The sequence below is a fragment of the Sinocyclocheilus anshuiensis genome, unplaced genomic scaffold, assembly GCF_001515605.1.
Source record: "Sinocyclocheilus anshuiensis isolate Anshui unplaced genomic scaffold, SAMN03320099.WGS_v1.1 scaffold1217, whole genome shotgun sequence".
NCBI classification, from domain to species: Eukaryota; Metazoa; Chordata; class Actinopteri; order Cypriniformes; family Cyprinidae; genus Sinocyclocheilus; species Sinocyclocheilus anshuiensis.
In genome coordinates this window covers 338,862-358,314 of record NW_015552619.1, presented here as the reverse complement: position 1 = coordinate 358,314, position 19,453 = coordinate 338,862, and the positions used below count along the sequence as shown (strand labels likewise).

At 36.6% G+C, this 19,453-nt stretch overlaps 1 protein-coding gene across 1 annotated transcript in view; it reads right to left on the bottom strand.

Annotated features, from left to right (window-relative positions):
* Nucleotides 1-19,453, bottom strand: part of LOC107666219 (cadherin-13-like) — a 149,559-nt gene that overhangs the window by 45,754 nt on the left and 84,352 nt on the right. The window contains exon 2 of the mRNA XM_016457435.1: nt 3,818-3,944. Within this exon, the coding sequence (XP_016312921.1) occupies nt 3,818-3,944 (127 nt within the window). The remainder of the gene's footprint in view (nt 1-3,817; nt 3,945-19,453) is intronic.

The following is a 19,453-nucleotide window of genomic DNA, read 5'->3' as shown; positions in this document are numbered from 1 at the left end:
CTCTTTGTTATATTGCAGCCATTTGCTATATAACAGTAGTTATATACACACACACACTTTACATATAAATATCTATAAATATGAATGAGTTCGCCCTGGACAGTTTTTCTTGTGTAGCAGCTGTACTACCTGCAAGAGCATAGCTGTGTACTTCTCTGACTCAATGATCACGCTTTTGCAAACAAGCATGGTAATGCCATTGCTTATGTTTTGGTTTACTAGGAAAGTTATTTGCACATTTGTGTGAACTTGTGCACATAAGTGAGTGTGTCTGGTGTGTTGTGCTGTGCTGTGCTGACAGGAGCATATTCAGGGTAATAGAAGTGCACAGTGGTTACAGGGTGACTCAGTAAAGCGGAACTGAGCTCTGTCTCCATGGGCATGGATCGCTGGGTCCCTAGATGACAGAATGCCTCAGCGCCCTTCCCAATCGAATAGAATAGAATAAAAAGATTGAAACTCTAGGCGAGATTGGCCAGCTTGCTGAATTGGTGATAAAATATATATTTTTCTATTGGAAAAAGTGGTACTTCTCATTCAATTTTTGGCCTGATGACGGTGCTTTCACCCCGTTACTTTGTCTGTCAGCATAATGGTGTTGAGTGGTGTTCTTTGTCAGTGTAATCATGTTCTGTAGCTTAAGTAAATAAAAAATCAAAAGGAACAATCTTTTGTAAGGACTGCCACCACTCTCACTGTTCTAATTACATGGATCAATGGCTCCCCCCAAACACAAAAACTTGGAACACAGCAGTCAAACCGGCTCCAAATCGGTGACTATGTGCAAACTCAACAGTCATGTCCAGTCGCACACACAAACACAAGCATTCACAAAAAACTCATCGTCACGTAAACTGCAGCATCCGCAGTACTGTCTTGGCAGAATACGGTGCCCATTCTTCCTCTTTTGGCTGTGCAACCTGTTGACACGACTGTCAATTTGGGAAGAGGAGACGGAAAAGAATGGCACTTTGGCAAAGATGCTAGAATCCCACTGGGGCATGAAGCGGTGCCAGCTAGACATTACTGCCGATCCCAGAGGAGTTGAAGAAAAGCTTGAAGACATAACTGTGCATCTCCGAGGAGACACGGTCCAGTGAATTGTGAAAATCAAGAGGAACAGTTGTTTTGCTTTTTTGAACGAGGACTGACAATCATCGCAAGACTCCATGAGATCCCACAGAGCCTGATTAGCCAATCAAATCATTCCCACTGTTCTGTTAAAATACAACTCTTTCAGGATTTCTTTCAGGTGACACTTCATGGCTGGAATTTACAGTCTTAACCTTAAATGCGTTTCAAAATTACATTGATAAATGTTAATTATTAGGTCTTAAACATGATAATGTTCTAAAATGCTCTTCATTACTAAAATATAAATAATGGCTATTACTTTCATAGTTCAATATTTAGTGGTGGACTTCTGAAATGACAATAATTAATATATATATATTTATTTATTAATCATAATATACAAACACACAGAATTTGGTAATGACAACCGCATGCCATAACATAATTAACTTCTGAAAATGTCAGGTAGTCACAACCACATGTATTGCACTTAAACGTGCACAACTACTGTAATTGTTAATGCAGTTAAGTAATGTCACCACTGTTTGGACCCTGGCAGCTTGGATGAAATGCCAGAGAAAAAAAAAACAAAAAAACACAGGTATGCCTTTTATTGATTTATACATTTTCATTCCATTTTCCTCCACAATTGCTACCCACTGGGTCCCTGGTCTGTGGTTGCCAGGTCTTTCAAAGGAAAAGATGATAATAATGCCAAATATATGACTACATTCCTAAAATTAGCCCCCAAAACACAACCTAACTGTCGATATTTATAAGCAACATCCCAAAGACGCTGATAATAAGTGAGCATGGCAACACTGAGGAGTGCATTGTTTAAAATCTTTACAAGCATAAACAATAAATAGAAGGATAGATAGATAACGATAGAATGATTGATAGAACGACAGAACGATGGATAGAACGATAGATTGATTGGTAGGATGATCGATAGATAGATTGAATGATAAATCAATAGAACGATAGATCAACCAATAGATAGAATGATCGGTAGAATGGTAAGACAAAACAATCTAATGATAGACAGAACAAAAGATTGATAGAATGATAGGTAGAATAATTAATCAAGTGATAGATAGACAGAATGATTGATAGGATGAATGTTTAGAACACAATCAGTTGATAGATAGAACAAATGATCAATAGAACAATTGGTAGAATGATCAATCAATAGACAGAATGAACGATTAAGCAATGGATGGATGGAAAGACAAGGCGATGATTGATAGATAGAACTATTGATAGATTGAACGATAGATCAATAAATAGATAGAATGATTGGTAGAACGGTCGATAGCTAAAACAATCTAATGATAGATAGAACAAACAATCAACAGAATGACTGGCAGAATGATCGATCGAGCGATAGATAGATAGAACGATTGATAGGACAAATGGTAGAACAATCAGTCTATAGATAGAACAAATGATCGATAGAACAATTGGTTGAATGATCGATCAATAGATAGAACGAACGATCGAGTGATAGATAGAACAAACAAACAATGGATGGATGGATAGACGGACAAGTGGATTAGTTGTTTAAGCATAGTACATCAATTTCAAGAAGTTCAACACATTCAGACTATTTTGTGGACCGGTTATGATTATCAAGCTTGGCTATACTCCTCCACTAATATCTCTCGTGACTTCTTGCCAGGTTTTCACAATCGGGGATCAGTTTGGTACAAGCACCTCACACTTATATTCCATCCTGCAGTGAAGCCACTGTCTGCCTGCTCTCACTGCAGGGCTGACCTCTGCAGCATGTTTAGTCTCCTGTCTGATTACTATTCACATGCAGTACAGGACTTCTGGACATCTCTGAGGTGAACACCACATAGTGGATTGCACTTTTTTTTTTCCATTTATGTTATTCATTTCTCACGTTAGGCTTGAGGTGTGGGTGGGTTACAACTCCATCAGGCAACACATTGTTTATGATTTATCTTAAAAAGTGATTAATATGTTGTTGCCCTCAAAACACTCATGGTGCTGCCTTTTTTATGCAAGGTAGTGTACGAGTATCCTGTGGAGACATGCTTAATGTGTAATTACATGTACATGTACATGCTTAATGTGTAATTAGACTGTAATTTCATTAATCACTCTGATTCTTGGGGATCTCAGGAGAGTTTCGTTGTGTGAATGTGGAGACCTGTGAGGAAACGACTCCTTTATTAGCAGTTCTCACTTTCTGCTTTTCTTTTTCTGCTGTCATCGTTCCTGTCTTGCGAGTGTTGGCCATTCGAAAGTTTTGATAATCTGTCCTAACTGCCTCTGAAAAATATGATGCAGACAGAAAATGTCTGGATGGTGGCGGCGTCCGCCAGAATCTTGACATGAATTTTTATGCAGAAAGTTCTAAACAGCTGCAGCCGTTACAAGCAGCAGCCACTGGAAGAGACTGGAATCACAAAGGCTTTGTAAACATCCTCACAATCCAAAAGAATAATTTATGAGCACCAGATCATTTTGATGTTTTGTTTGGACACTGGAGCCTTTTTTTTAATAAACGGAAAAGTATTGTGCATGATAATGAGAATAATGAACAATCAACATTCACCCGCGGCCCTCGAGAACTGTTCTTTCTCCAGCTGGCGTACACAGCCAGGTGTGTGAAAGAGGGAAAGTGAGAGGCAAGAGAAAGCCAAAAAAAAAAGCAAATTCCACTACCAAACCTGCACCTTCTCATTCACCGATGATGACATCATTGCCGTACCTTGCAGCAGAGGAATGTCTTTGAGGAACTCTCCACTGTACTTCACCTGGTACTCCTTCTCCTGAAATCCCGGAACACATTCAGCCTTCTCTTCCTCTTCCTGCGATCCAGTGCATACAACCTGAAACAGAAAGATTTCCATTTAATTACTGAATACAGTTGACAATTTTTACATTTCGATCATAAATCTGCTTAAGTATACTATTTTTACAAATATTGAAATAATTGCATTTAGATTTGTATTAAAATTGAAACCCCAATTAAGACTGCACCCACAACTAAAAAAGTAATCAAGACCAATTGTTAACACTTCTAAAATACATAAATCATTCAAGTGTACACTCTGTACTATTACTACTTTGATTTCAAATACTTGAAATACAGAGTGTACAGAGTGTACACTGTATTAAATTGATTCTACATTGTATTTAATTCATTTTTCACGCAAAAGTGTGAGTACATTATAATTATTTGAAATTAGTTCAATCCTTTCTCCTAGAACTTACTGATGAGCCCAAAAGTCAAGAACAGTCTTCAAGAAGAAAACATTTTTAAAAAGATAAAAACTTTGAATTCAGTCATACATTTTTTTAGCACTAGAATTATAATTGTCGTTGCCTTCAGAGCCATAATGAAATAACCATCTGCTACATCATGTCATGTTAGCTTTTACCCAACAACCGAAGATAAAGCTAATTACACAGCAGAAGGAATATAGTTATGAAACCTTTTATAGCTCAAACTGTTTTCCTTATATGACATGATCACATTTTTTAAACTCTACTTAGCATGTGCAGAGTAAGTGTCATCATTCTAGACTGATACGATTCCAAAAATGTAACTTTAATGCAAAGCAGAATGTCTTTGCAATGCTTTCCCACATTTGTGTCTGCATGAAGTGAATTCACCTTTGACCCCTATTTAAATTGCCACAGTATTGTACAATCTCTCTCTAGCCACAACACTAATAAAATGTAACTAGAATTTCATATTTTTCATAAACATTCAGTGCACTTTTCTTACTTTTAATTTATTCTCAGAACTGAACTACATAGTCAAGGTTTTCTATGTAAAGGATTTATACAACCTGATTTTGCCTTGTTTATTACATCTTTTGAAAGAGCAAAAAACTCTGTTTTTCCTGTTCTTAGTTAAAAACAACTTTAACTGCACTGCTAAAACAAGTGTACTGACCAAATCTGGTGTAGATCAACAAGTCCATTTTCTGTCGACCCTACAATGACTAAAGGCTGCTTTTACAGCGAGCAAGAGCACAATGATTCTGCTGAGGGCTTTTCTGGTCAATTATACAAAACTTAGGAAAGCAAAGCTTGTCTTCATTAAGAATTAAAGGTAATTATCCAGCTTTTAAAATGCAGAGGAAATTGCTGTTTTGTGGCTTTTAGGTTGATGGTAGACAGATAGGTTTTTATGATGGCTTTTTCCCTTTGTAAGGGCCAGTCAACCATGCAGCACCAACCTTTCTGTCCATATTCCTCTTTTACTTCCAGCAACATTATTACTCTTTCACACCTATTTTTGCTCTCCATCAATCACCCTTTCAGCTCGAGGGAAGCAGGGATTCTTTCTGACAATGACACACCCCACATGCCATCTTTGAATATACAGCCCTGTTCCTCCTCACAGTTTTAAATAGTACATCATAACACTAGACACACAGACGGAATTTCAGAGATCCGCTCAAGAGGTCCTTCCTACATTACCGCGGGAAGTAGGGGCGCTGAGGGTGCTGCAGCACCCCCTGGAGTGTAGCCCACGAAAAAAATGGGGGTGCTGGGGGTGCGGTGTTAAAAATAAATGAATGAACAATATGTAATACAAAATAAATAATATTCATTTTATTAATTAGTATATTCATTAAAATTAATTGAAAAAAGTAGCCTAAGCCTACAATGACAAGAAGCAACGGTTAAATATGAGTTAAGTTGAATCAAATTTACTGTGAAAGTCGTTTCAACTGCCGCATCCCTCTTGTCACGTGACGCCCCCCCCCCGTTTTATTTCTCAGTCCCCCCAGCTCAAAATTCGTTCCCGCGGCTATGCCTTCCTAGGGAATACATTCAACACAGATTCAATACATCAGAAACACAGAGCATAAATTATCAGCTGTGCTGTCTAAAACGTAAATATTTTAGATTAGATAACCCATTCATGAATAATGAAGGTGTTGGCTTCATTTTCTCCCTTTGTGATTTAGTAAAACCCAATGCTTTCTTAACAATCATTCTTTATGAAAGGTTATGCACAATCACACAGCTGCTTTGAAGCTAAAAAAAAAAGCTATTCTTTCTAACTTGAAAGAAAAAATGCATTAGCATACACAGGGCCAGCTCAACCTAAAAGGTTATATAGGATATATATCTGTCCTAGGTGATTAATTGGGTTAAAAAGACAAGTAATATTCAATAAATCATCGATTTAACTGCACTGACCCATCAGATGAGAAAATAATTTGAACTGAATTGAGATGGAAAATTACACTAACTTTGTTATTGAACTGAATTGAATCCACATTGACCTATGACACATTTGTCACTTGAAGTTGTTTTAAAGACACTATTTTCTTCTGTAGAGCTGCTTATAGCTGAATTGAACTCATTTCATAATTGATTAACTTTGCAACATTGACAGTTATTGAACTGAACTGAAACAACATTGAAATAATTTGAGCTGATAATTGACACTATTATCTTCTGTGGAGTTAAAACTGAATCAGTTTTGTAACTGATGAATTTCACAGTATTTTAACAGTTATTTTCCTGTTTACTAACGTGAAGCTGATTTAAAACAATCTGTATTGTATAGAGCGCTATAAAAATAAATGTGACTTGACTTGAACCCCAAAATGTTGGAGGGGCCCAGTGAAAAAAAAAGAAAGAAAAAAGAAGGATCACAACTTCCGATATGAGAACGCTTAACACTGAATCAATGGTGGAAGCAGACAGATTATTATGACAGATATATATATACAGTATATATATATATATATATCAAAAGTGACCATAAAGGCATTTATAATGTTATAAAATATTTCTATTTCTTCTTTTATAAATAAAAAAATATATAAATTCTTATTTTTTTATTTTAGAAATTCTTTTGAACTTTCTATTCATCAAAGTTTCCTGGAAAAAATAAATAAATCACAAATGACAAGAAAAAAAAAATATATATATTTTTTTTTTACATAAGTGGGACCCCAGTCACTTTAATATTCCTTTCCTGTCTTTGTTCACTAACTGTTTCCTATGAATAAAAACAACAACAACAACAACTCAAACAAATAAACTAAACATACTTTTATAAATACTTCAACATAGAAAGTACATATTCAAGGTGTTAGCCATTCAATAAAATGCCTTCAATACTTCAATGTCTGTTCAAACTGCAGCCTTGTTCAGCCATTCTGCGTTTCACTGAGGTCCCTTTAGTTGTTATTGAAGCTAATATCATAGGCAATTATAGAAGATCAGTCAAAAATGTTGAAGTGTTGGTTTGATTTGCTTTGGGGAGTTGGAGAGCATAGGATGGCAATGGCCTTGTAAGGAGCCAGCTGGGAAACAGAATGCATATTAACAGGACAGCTCTCAAACAGCTGCTGCACCTCACTGTTTGTTCAGATGAGCATTCTGGATATGAGATTGTATGCTTCTACACTGTCGCTATCTTCAAATCCCTTGAAAGAAGAATTCATGCCAGGGAGCTTCAGCGTTAGGGAGCTTCAAGCATGTTATTACTACAGTAATTCAGAGTTTCAAGGAAAAACTGCAGCTGAAAAAAAAAAGCCATTTGCGATCGCACACTCAGCAATACGGCACAGAGTTTTCTTTGACATGTCCCCTAGGATACGGCACGGACCAAAAAAAAAAAAGGAGAATCTCAGCACTGTGTATTTTGAGGGGAAAATAAATGCTTATTTTAGCTTATTTTTTAGATTTAATGAGCCAAATCTGACAAAAGTGCTGTGTTTACGGTAATGGAAAAAATACTATCATTCTTGTCCTACAGGTTAATTTGCTGCTAAAATAGCACTGCCCTCAGTGACACTCAAATAGCACTATGCAGTCTCTTGTTAAACTCACAAAGGCATACTCTGCTTTATCTCCGATTTAATGACAAATACATCTGGGGGTTAAGGGCACCATTTCCAAACAAGGTCTCCACTCTTTATGGTTGTTTCTATTCAACCCACTGCTTCTTCAGTCCTTCAGGAGTTCTCTTAATGGCGTTCCTCATAAGAGAACAGAAGCAAGTTTAGTTACTCAGAAACTCAATTACTTTTCTTAGCCGCATGAAGCAAATATTCTTAGAATTGCCTCAGCAGGGCAGGGATAATATTGCATATAAGACAGCATGACAGAAATTTCTCCAATCAGCATGGTGAACATCATTTGGACATCCATCCAGACAAGGCATCCATCCAGGCATCTGTGCATATGTTTACCCAGTCTCGGAACAAAAAGAGAATAAAATGATAAAGAAATAAAGATGGGACGGAAAAGAAAAGGCTGGACATTAATTATGTTGTGTCCTTCAAACTGCCCAAATCTGCAAAGTGTCAGCAAAAAAAAAAAAAAAAATGGACAGAACTTTACCATTTAAAAAGGGTGCTAAGGACTTCTTCACACAGGATTTGGTCTTGCAATCTGTCTGGAAGGTTTTTTTGTTGTTGTTGTTTTTACCAAAGTAAATGGGGAGTTTTCAAACTTTTCAAAGCTCAATAACAGTAGTTTTCAAACTTTTCAAGCCAAGGACCCCCAAATATGATGATCTTTTAAATGGGACACCATTTCTAAAATATAAAGTCACATTTTCATGTGCAAAGACCCATTTATACTGTGTGAGAAACATATTAGGTGATATTATTGTATGAGGACAACACATTGTTTCTAAACATAAATCATTTATGGTTTCATTTTTGAAAATTCAGTAAGAAACAACATTTAAATTAAATTAGTGATTAATAATGATTTATGACTAGAAAGAATAAAAACAGTAATAACATCAAATTCTGTAAGAGTGTAAAAAATATTACACTAAACATTAATAAAGGTAAAAAATAATTATATCAAATAATTATATTTTGAAAAAATGAATAAATAAATATATATTTTTTTCAAAGATTAAACAAATAAAAGATTTTACAAATTTTCATTATATATTTTCTTCTCGTAAATGTCCCATGTACCCTTCTTCTGGCCCAGCTTGAAAACCCTAGCTGTAGCTCTATGAATGATGAACATCTTTGGCTAATGCACCACATCACTTTTCAAGATGCTGTGTCAAGTTAAAAAATAACTTCTGACATGTAGTGCATCAGATCAATACCAGACTTAAAACTTAAAAAAAAAAATCAATCAGATTAATTAGGGGTCAGGATAATTAAGACATATTGACAAGTGTATTAAAAGCACCTTTAAATCCACCTTATGTTCAATACTGTTGCACTCTGCCAAACTGCTAGAAAGCATCCTGTGTGAGCGATCACACTCTGTGCATGTGTGAGAGAGTATCCAAGTCGGTGTCAGAGCAGATGACAACCAATGGGAGAACAGAGAAATGAGGTAAGAGGAAAGAGCGTATGTGCTCCCATGCTCACAGAAATGTGTGGCCTTGTTTGATGTGACAAAAAAAAGCCAAGCGCAAGGGTATTGTGCCCGTCTGCCTTCATCTCCGTTGTGTGGCTGCTTACAGGGACACGGGCATCCGAAGTAAGAACACCACCTGCTGCCTTGCCTCAATTTATACCCTCTTGCTTTTCTTCTAATCTGTCTGAACTGAAAAGCGTAACTGATTGCTTGTCATGTTGGTCACCTTATCGGTTCATTTCTGTGATACAGCTGTGTGGAGACTTCATTCGTTTCTAATAATTTGACTCAGCATGATTTCCTTATTAAACAAAACTAGAGAAGATGACTCTGGTGGGCTGTGATTGAGGGGACAGGGGCTAGGAAATGACAATGTTCCCTGCTGGTCCGGAGAGAAAAACATTTAAATGTGCTTTTAGAAGTCTGCGCTTTTCTTTTAGGTCTTAATGCTTGTGAACGACAAAGGGGGGAAATTAAATGGATAGTTCACTCAACAATTAAATTCTGTCAGCATGTACTCACCCCTCATGTCGTTCCAAACCTGTGAGACTTTTCCCCTCTGTATAACACGAAAGAAGATTTTTAAGACTGTTTTCCATGCAATTAATGGGGACTGAAGCTTTCAGCCTTTGAAAAAGCACACAAAGCACCATAAAGTGTAATAAAAAAATGTCACTTTATGCACTATATTTTAAGTATTCTGATATCAGGATGCCATATGACAGATTCAGTGGGCTGATAACTACTGCAGCCTTTTTGTACATTGTTACAATTAAACAGATGCAGATATAAACAGATATAATGTAAAATGCAGAATTAGTGTGAAGATGGACCTTACTTGCTTTCATAAGGACAGAAATACAGATGTCCTGGATCAGTGAGTTGACTATTGATTGAATCAGTTAGTTGAACCAGATCAGTCAGATTCATTAATAAATCGCTGAGGGTCATTAGGTCATTAATTCAGTTGTACTGTACACCATATGTCATAAAACAAGAGACTGGACTTCTACTGAAAGCTCTTTTGTATGAATGGTAAAGGCACAAACTTAAGTTTCAGCTGGTTTCTAATACAGAGCTTTCATTTGGAAAACTTTGAATATAGCACACAAAGTCGTATGGGCCACTTTATGATACTTTTATGGTGCTATTGCATTCTTTTTGAAGCTTGAAAGCTTTAGTTATCGTTTATTGTAACAACACAAAAATAGTGTTAAATATATCTCTGCAAGTCACACAGGTTTGGAACGACATGAGGGTGAGTAAATAATGACAGAATTGACATTTTTAGGAAAATGATAAAACGGTAGCAGCAAGGGTTGTGTTTGTTATAAACATGGATAGGTGTGACAAGAGACATGACAAATAAAGCATGAAAAAGAGACAGAAAAACTTCCAAATTGATGAGTGCCATTTCTTTGAGGTGGCTTTTATGAGACTCAGCTGAGATATAGAGGTTATGGTTTACTCAGCTCTTCCTGATGATATTTTAAAGGATATTAAAATTATAGAAACCATTATTTTATATTGTAATAACATTTTTCAAGATTACTGTTTTTTTTTCTGTATTTTTGATCAAATAAATGCAGCTTTGATGAGCAGAAGAGACTTCTTTAAAAAACATTACAAGTCTTACTGATCCCAAACTTTTGACCGGTAGTGTGTATATATATATATATATATATATATATATATATATACATATAGAATTAGCAAAATAAAACTAATTATTTGCCATGGTCTGCTCTGAATGATTATTAGTGTATCCAGTATGAATAAGTATGTTTACAATGACTTAGACTAGAGACAAAATAGACAAAATACTGTAGAGAATGCAGTATGTTTAAAATAATACTTGAAGGACAATGGTAAAAATACTAAAATTGACCAATATAATACAATATAATTGTACAGTACTAGCACTTTAAGGTGCAGATACATGTCACCTTGTGTGCAAGTCATAGAATTCTGCTGTTAGCAAGCAGCTCGGATGCCGCAGACGCTCTGAGTAAACTCTGCCCAGTGGTGTTCAGCCAATTGATATTTACACACAGGTGAAGAAGTTTATTTTGGGCATGTGGCTTTCGAAGAACCTGTGCGCACAGACACTCTGCAATGGGCTCTGGAGGCTTTAGCAAGAGCCGTTGTCTCTTAAAGAGTAGTGGTGATGGCCTCCGGGCAGGTGCTGTGACAGGCCTGAAGTGTGATTAAGGTTGAGACTTCATTGATGAAAGCCAGTGCAGCCAGAGTCACTAGGCAGAGTCTGGTGTAAATGTCAGCAAAAAAAAATAAATCAATATGGCCATATGAGTTCACAGACAAGCTGAATGGGAATGGCTGCAGCACCTGAAGTGTGTGAAGTGTTTGTGGTTTTAGGGGTAAGTTATGTTTCATGTCTAGTCTTTTTTGTCACTAATAAAAGCCATTCGGAGCATTGCAGCTCTATATTGAGATATAATCTCACTAAAAAGACATATACACCAGATTTACTAAGTTCTGGTGTATATTGCAGTTTATTTTGCATATAAACAGATTATTTTGCAGGATTCTGTTCTGCAGACAAGTTTAAAAAAACACACAGAACATGTTATTTGTATGCTTTCTGGTCAGTTTCCCTTCATCTAGGTTCAATAACCACTAAGCTTTTTACATAAATAACTCAGAATGTGAAGTTCCCAACGAACAAGTGGTTCTCTACCAGGGAATGACTGCAGGATGGAGAAAAAATAATAATAATTGGGTGATGGGGGAGCCTTCGAGTCTACAAGGTTGAGAACCTCTGTATTTAATCAAACATTTCATTTTTAGGTAACACTATTTTACAGTGTCCACGTTACATTAGATGTAATTACTACAGTAATAACAGTAAATTATGCCTAATTGCAAGCAACTAACTCTAAACCAAACCATAATCCTAAACCTATATATAAGTACATGTTGTTAATTAATATTGCTCTACTTAATTGTTATTTTAGAAGACAAATTTTCAGACAGTTTTTATCTCATTTAAAAGCCTGCAAACTTATAAACAGCATTACAGACAGTGCAGTGGACTACAGAAAGCCAGAAGAGTCAAAACTGTCCCACTTAAGCATTTTAAACTCACACACCAGTATAAACGAAATGCATGGTGCCCAGCCTGGAAGTGATGCACCTGGGCATGTGCCCAAATCCCCATATGGTTCGTCCAACCTTGTTAACAGATGTAACACTTCAACATACATTTCAAAGCGTATAATATTCTAATATTGCATCAAATGAAGGCCTCAGGCTGATACACAGATGCCCGCTAAACACCTCATATCCACTGACCCCTGGAAAATACCCACATCCTCAGACTGTATCTAATGTGCATTAATTAGTGCAATTGCTTGGGATGGTGCACATTCCCTTCCAAACCTTCTAGCCATTGACGTCTCAGTTTTTAAATCTGGCCAAAACAACACCCTACTGTTCATAGCCAATGAAAAGACTAGGATGTCCCGTAATCCACCCCCAGCTGGGAAAGAAAACGTTCCCTCATCATTTCCTTCCCTAGCCTGGGCTGAGTCCTCTGCTCTGTGGTAAATGTCAGTGCACACGGACAGCGTTGCAGAAGTGACCCAGGCCTGGTCACAGCGAGAGTCTGCAGTGGAATCAATCAGTCGGCCGTCCAAACAGCTGCATCTGGCTTGCCAGTGGGAGAAGCAGCCTGCACAACCATCTGGACACACTACACCTGCTAGGCCAGTGAATAAGGGTTGGTGCATAAGCAGAAAAAAAAATCTGGGCACCGGGCACAGCAAACAGACACTTGGATGGTATCTACATTGTTGCTGTAATTTAGGAGGCAGGGCTGACAGGGTTCACAACCGTGGTTCCAACTCCAGATGTGAAAACACAATGCACCACCGAGGGATCCTGGCCTACAATTCAGACTCAGTTTAGCAATAATAAACTACTCGTATGCAGCAACAGATGATAACATATCTGTCCAACTTAACTAATAGCTTTTCTAACCTTTGCAACAGAGAGACAAAAACAGTTCAGTATAACTATTGGAACACAAACTTGGGTCTCCTGAGCTCCCAAACTACTACAGGGTAAAACTTAAAGCAAAATCACTGCAGCGTGAATAAAGGGCACATCAGGACAAAGCAAAAGAAAACAACAGTGTTTACCCTAAGACATTACCACTCAGCTGGGCCAAACAGCGGGCGCTTAGCCACTCTGTTTAAAGGGCAGAGAGCAGACCTTGGATAACTAAGCAGATCACTGGGGTCATAAGCAGTCTGAATGCTAAAAAATGGGTCTCCAAGAGTCAGACTAGTCTCCTCCTGGCCTCATCTTTAGACTGTCTGATGCATATAATGCTCCAATCTTACGTCCACCTATAAACAAAGTGGTATAAAATACCATATATATGTACATATGATAAGTCACATGACTGGAGTGGTTTAATTCTTGTTTTCCCCTCTGAATGATGATGTCAGTATCAAAGCAAAAGAAGTAAAAACTGCAATGCACATATAATAAGCACATTTGGTAACAGAGTATTTAAAGAGCCTATTAGTGTATTAATAATATTGCTTTGGGTAATTTATTCTAGTCCAAGTGTCCAATAAGAAAACACAGAGACACATTTTTAAATATGTAACCAATCATAAAAATACATATTACAAAATATTAATATACCACCGTTCAAACGTCTGGGGTCAGTAACATTATGTAATTTTTTGAAAGAAGTCTTATCACTGTTTAAAATATTTGTTTTAATATATTTTAAAACGTGATTTATTCATGTGATAGCAAAGCTGAATTTTCAGCAGACATTTCTTTAGTCTTCAGTTTCACGTGATCCTTCAAATCACTGTAGTATTTAAATATTAATATTCTAATATACATGTATATCTTAAATATATATTTTTTACAATGTAAAAGTCTTTACAGTTGTACAATGTAAAAGTCTTTACAATCAATTAAATGCATTTCTTCAAAAAAAAAAATTTGAATGGTGCATTTAATAAAACAAACCAAAATTAAAAAGGAAAATGCATTTATTTTTTACCAATTATTAATTTTTTACCTGCTAGTAAAATATATTATGTTACTTGATTATTTATCATTCTGTTTGGTCTCGTAGAGCAACAGAGCAAATTCTGTAGTTTCCAATCAGTTACAGTGACCAAGAATAAACCATGTTAACTAATTTCTTAAAAACCTTTTTATAAAAACCACTCAAGCTTGTTTCATTATGCTACCCAAAAGTAAAGCATGAACTCACTTAGCTGGGAATAATTTTAAATTAAATGAGTTACATGTCTCTTCTAGACATTCATCACTCACCTGAGTACATTACAACTGCAGTAATGTGAACACTCAACATGCTGACTAAAGTGCTAAAAACAAAGTCTAAGCATATCAAAATTATTTTGATGGCTGAATGATATTTTGCCATGACATTTAAGTATCTCCAGTGGCAGTGGCTCAATATTGTAACTGCATTTTCTTTGATACCTGCTGAATCTGTATATATATATATATTAGAACTGAAAAGGTGACAGTTCGCTCACAACAATTGTGCCATCAACTCATATAGCATTGCAACACCCCAGGATGTGTATTAAGGGTCAAAGGGTGCCATCCAATACGGGGATAAGCAACTACAAAGTCCCAAAGTCAGGTTTCTGTTTTCATCACCTTCACCAGGGCCGTGGCGGAGAGGAATGGACAAGATTAGCCAGCACAGCTAGCAATAACTCACATACTCCCAAACAACTTTCCCCTAGTGCTAAGCCCTTCCACAGTAGTGTCTGAATGCAAGATACGGTCGGTGTGAGTGATTGCGTCCTTTTTACCGATTATCTGCTCAAGTCTCGCCGTCAAATCCAGCCACGGTCACACCATCCATCAGTTTAAAGGGCAAAGTTGCCAATAAGTCCCCAAACCCATGAAGCAGCCCTCCTTCTTCCTTTCACTGAGATTCAATAGTGGATTGAGAGTGGAAAAGAAAGATTTCTTCAGACATTTTGAGGGAGCAGATCAAACTACTGAGCGATATTCATGGGGGAGCTGCAAAGATATCGAACCGGACTTCCAGTTTTTCTACTTCTTCTACAGGCCCAATATTTCACTGTTGACATGGTATTTGCTTTATCCCCCTTCCTGGGAGGCCGTAGCGGTCTATGCTTTCTGGAAAATGTTGTAGCGTTCTACCCCTGGCTACCGCATTGAGTGATTCACGCGAATTATACTGTAGAGATATTTCTGCTGAAGGACAAAATGTCTGATTTAAGTGGAGATTTGCTTTGAATAAAGCACTAAATAGACTCTAACCAAAATAACTATTAATTGCAATCATTTGCTAATGACTCGTTCTATAACCGTAATCATAAATCCATTATTCCACATTTATGCTTCTGCAGTTGCCAAGTTATATAGACAACATTGTGCTGAATCACCTTGAAACTTCCCATATCTTTTCTGCATTATTCTCAGAATAATACATGTTGTGTTTTCTATTTTGTTCTTTTGTGTGTTTTCATGGCTGTTTCATCTGATTTTTTTTTCTGGATATACGGTTTTAAAGGTCTTACTTCAAAACCTGCAATGTTTAAACGTCTCAAAAATGAAAATAATTCAATAAAAGTGCCAACTGCTGCAATAGCACAGCTGTCGCACTGAAGGAAAGTTGATTCCGGCATTGCTTTGTGTTCTCATAGTGTAATACTCTCAACCAAATAGCACAAAATGGTTCTTGGCATTCTGAGCGTGCAAGAAATTTAGTTATTTGTCAAATTTGAGAGACTGAATTGTAACACGCTCATGACAGACAGGTAATCAAGTCCTATGTGATACGAGACAGACCGCACAATGGCCAAGATAGGAGTCCCAACACCTTTGAAACGGTCCAGAAATTTTAAGCTGCCAGCCTGATCTCACCAACCTATTCCTGGCTGACATTGTATTGAAATGTTCTCCATTTCCTCAGCATCAATATCATGTCTTTCTTTGTTATGTTTAAATATAACCTACGAGACTGACTCCCTCCCCACATCTGCTTGTCTCAACGCTGTTTTTCCTGCGTTATCTAAGAACTTCCACCCATCTGTCTCTCACTTTTCTCTACATGGCACATAATTGTCAATCTCCTCTTGTCGGATCTCTTGTACTCTGACAACTGAAAGTGACAATATTGTAAAATTATCTTCCAATTTTTTTGTGCCTTCACTTACTTGGCAGATTCTTTCTCTTTTTACATGTCAGACTGTTTTTTAAAAGAAAGCCACTCATGTTAGCAATGATTATCTGGGATTAGAGCAAGTTGAAAAAGAGAGGAAGTGACAAGCCTGCGGGGTGAATTGATTGTAGCTGGAGATAAACTTTCTCAGTTTTGTATTCCATACCGTACCATACCATACCTGGAATAGGAAATGTACAGTTTAATACATTTTTTGCAATATATTTAATAACGAACAGGCAGTAGGTTTACCTGTGTCTTTTACTATATCTGTATTTACTTTCAATGAGGTCAACAGGCAGAATAAAATCATTTTGTTTCTTTTAACATTATCAGATTATAAATTCTTCTATTAATCGTGGAGAAATGTATAAAGGTAATTTGTTTCTTTTGTGCACAGGTGTGCAGCTGTTTTTCCATTGATTGATAATGGAGGTCTTACTTCATTGAGCGAGTATGTAATGTATTCATTTTGTATTATGAGATATATAGTAATATATTCAGAGGGCAGTGGAGCAGAAAAGCTTTAGAATTGTTGGTAATAATGGTGTTCTGTTCTACAGTATAAACTATTCTGCAATGGTTCGGCTCCACAGTTATCAGCAGTAAACATGAATGGAACAGGGAGGTTTTCTAATGTATTAACAAACAGAAGCATTAGCAGAAGGTAAGACAGTTGAAGTTTCATACATTATTACTATCAGGGTCACTAAGTTTAATTGTAGTGCATGGTGAGCAGAAAGATTGTTTGAATGTTTGATATCATAAAGAAGGGTGTTATTGATTATTAGAGTATTTCCTGTTACAGTAATTGACCTGTCTGGAAGTGGTTGGTTCATATGGACCATGCTGCATACTTCATATGCAATAGAATGTCTGATGCTACATGACTTAAGACAGCCACTGGAGATCTTAAAATTATATTATTTATATATTTCTAAGCCATGTGAACAGGGTTGTGCAACATTCAGAATTGAATTAGGAATGCCAAAAAAAAGTCATTTTGAATTTGTAATTCCAAATTAACTTCTGAATTGAAAATTCACTAAATTGAAAGTTGAATTAAAGAGGATGCCGAGTTGGAATTTGAATGTAAGGATTTTATTATTATTATTATTATTATTATTATTATATAATATTTATATTCGATTTTAGCTTTATTTCAATTAACAAAAGTATTTTTAATAGTTAAAAAATAGTAACCCTGGTGTGGCCAATTCAGTTCAAATTCACACTCATGAACTGAAAGAAAGCCATTTCTTCAATTCTTAATTTTGCACAACCCCATATATGAAAGCTGTATGTATAGTATGTAGAATGTCATTTTTATTTATTTATTTTTTACCTATTTATTTTTGTGAAAACAGACTGCTTTTTCCATAATGTCTCGCCATCTACAGAAGTGCAGCTGCTTTTTAGGTTCACAGAGTTATAGAGATGAACAGCAAAGCTCAGGGGATGTTGCGAGAGGTAAATTATTGTCATTACCCTTGGTTTTACTTTTTCTTCTGCTTTTAAAGCTACTCTAGTGTGGTAACCTTTAAGTTACTTTTTACTTTCTTCGGGGGTTGAACAAAAGACCAGCTGTCGATTATTTCGGGAGAAGACAACATCAGGAGTAATTATTGATTCAGACAAAATGGATTTTTCTGCTTTCCCCTCTGGAGTTGATAAAAAAGGAAGACAGGAGGAACCATTCACAGCTCGTTCCGAGGCCTTTTAACATGCTTATAAAATGGTATTAAAGAGTTTGATTCTGGGGGGGAAACATGAGCACATGACCTCTGTTGTCATTAATCACGCCAACAGTAGGAGATGTAACAGTAGGAGAACTGGAGACGAATAGACGTGGGGAAATGAAAGGACCCAGATCAAACCTGCAGATGTATCAAATGATCTGAAAAGACACTTCATTTACATATCTTTTTTTGTACCTCTGTTTGTGTTCCTAGGAGCTTGGCTTAAGCATCTCATTGGCATTGTTGACAGGGAGTAATTTTATGCTCCTTCGGAACACATCATTAATTGGAAGAGTTTAAAACTCAAAAGGAAAGCAAGAGGAAGAGATCCGTGAGATTAAATCACAGAATTTTACCAGAGAGGGAAAGAGTACTGAAGTCCAAATATCAGGAGACGAGTAATTGCTGTTTACAAGCTAAGACAAGAAGTCAAACCGTTTGACAGAGCAGAGCTGAGTGACTGCCTAGAACGAGCTACGTTTTATTTTTATTTTTTTAAATATATAATTTTCGAAAATCAGAGCATCTGTGTTTTTTCTCACTTCAGGATCACTCTGATGCCACTCCATCATGAGCATAACACGTTAACCTGCCATAATGTAACTGCATGGCAGCAAGAATTCACCATGTGTTAATCAGTGCAAATACACTACTAGCAGTTAGAATGAAAGAAGTATAGAATTTATAAATATAGGTGTGGAGTTGGAGTAAAGTGATTTCAGAATGAGTAGAGTGAGAAAGAAAGATACTTGCATAATTTGTTGAGGCAGACCTGTTAGAGGTAAGAATAAGTCATAAACATAGACACAAGGAAAGCAGAGCAACAAAAAAATTGACTACGATATTGAAAGTCCTGTGGATTTGTGAAGATGGATTGGACTGAGTGTATGAGTTATCTCATCATTGTCCTACTCGAAACACTGAGAAAACAGCATGTACCTTCTCAATAGATAAGACAGAAGAAATCTTTTGACACTGCACAGAAAACCACACCATGCCTACTAAAGCACCAACCTGTCCAAAAGCAGTAAAACATGGGCTCTGTTTCTTGACGCTACATTAAATTGACCAG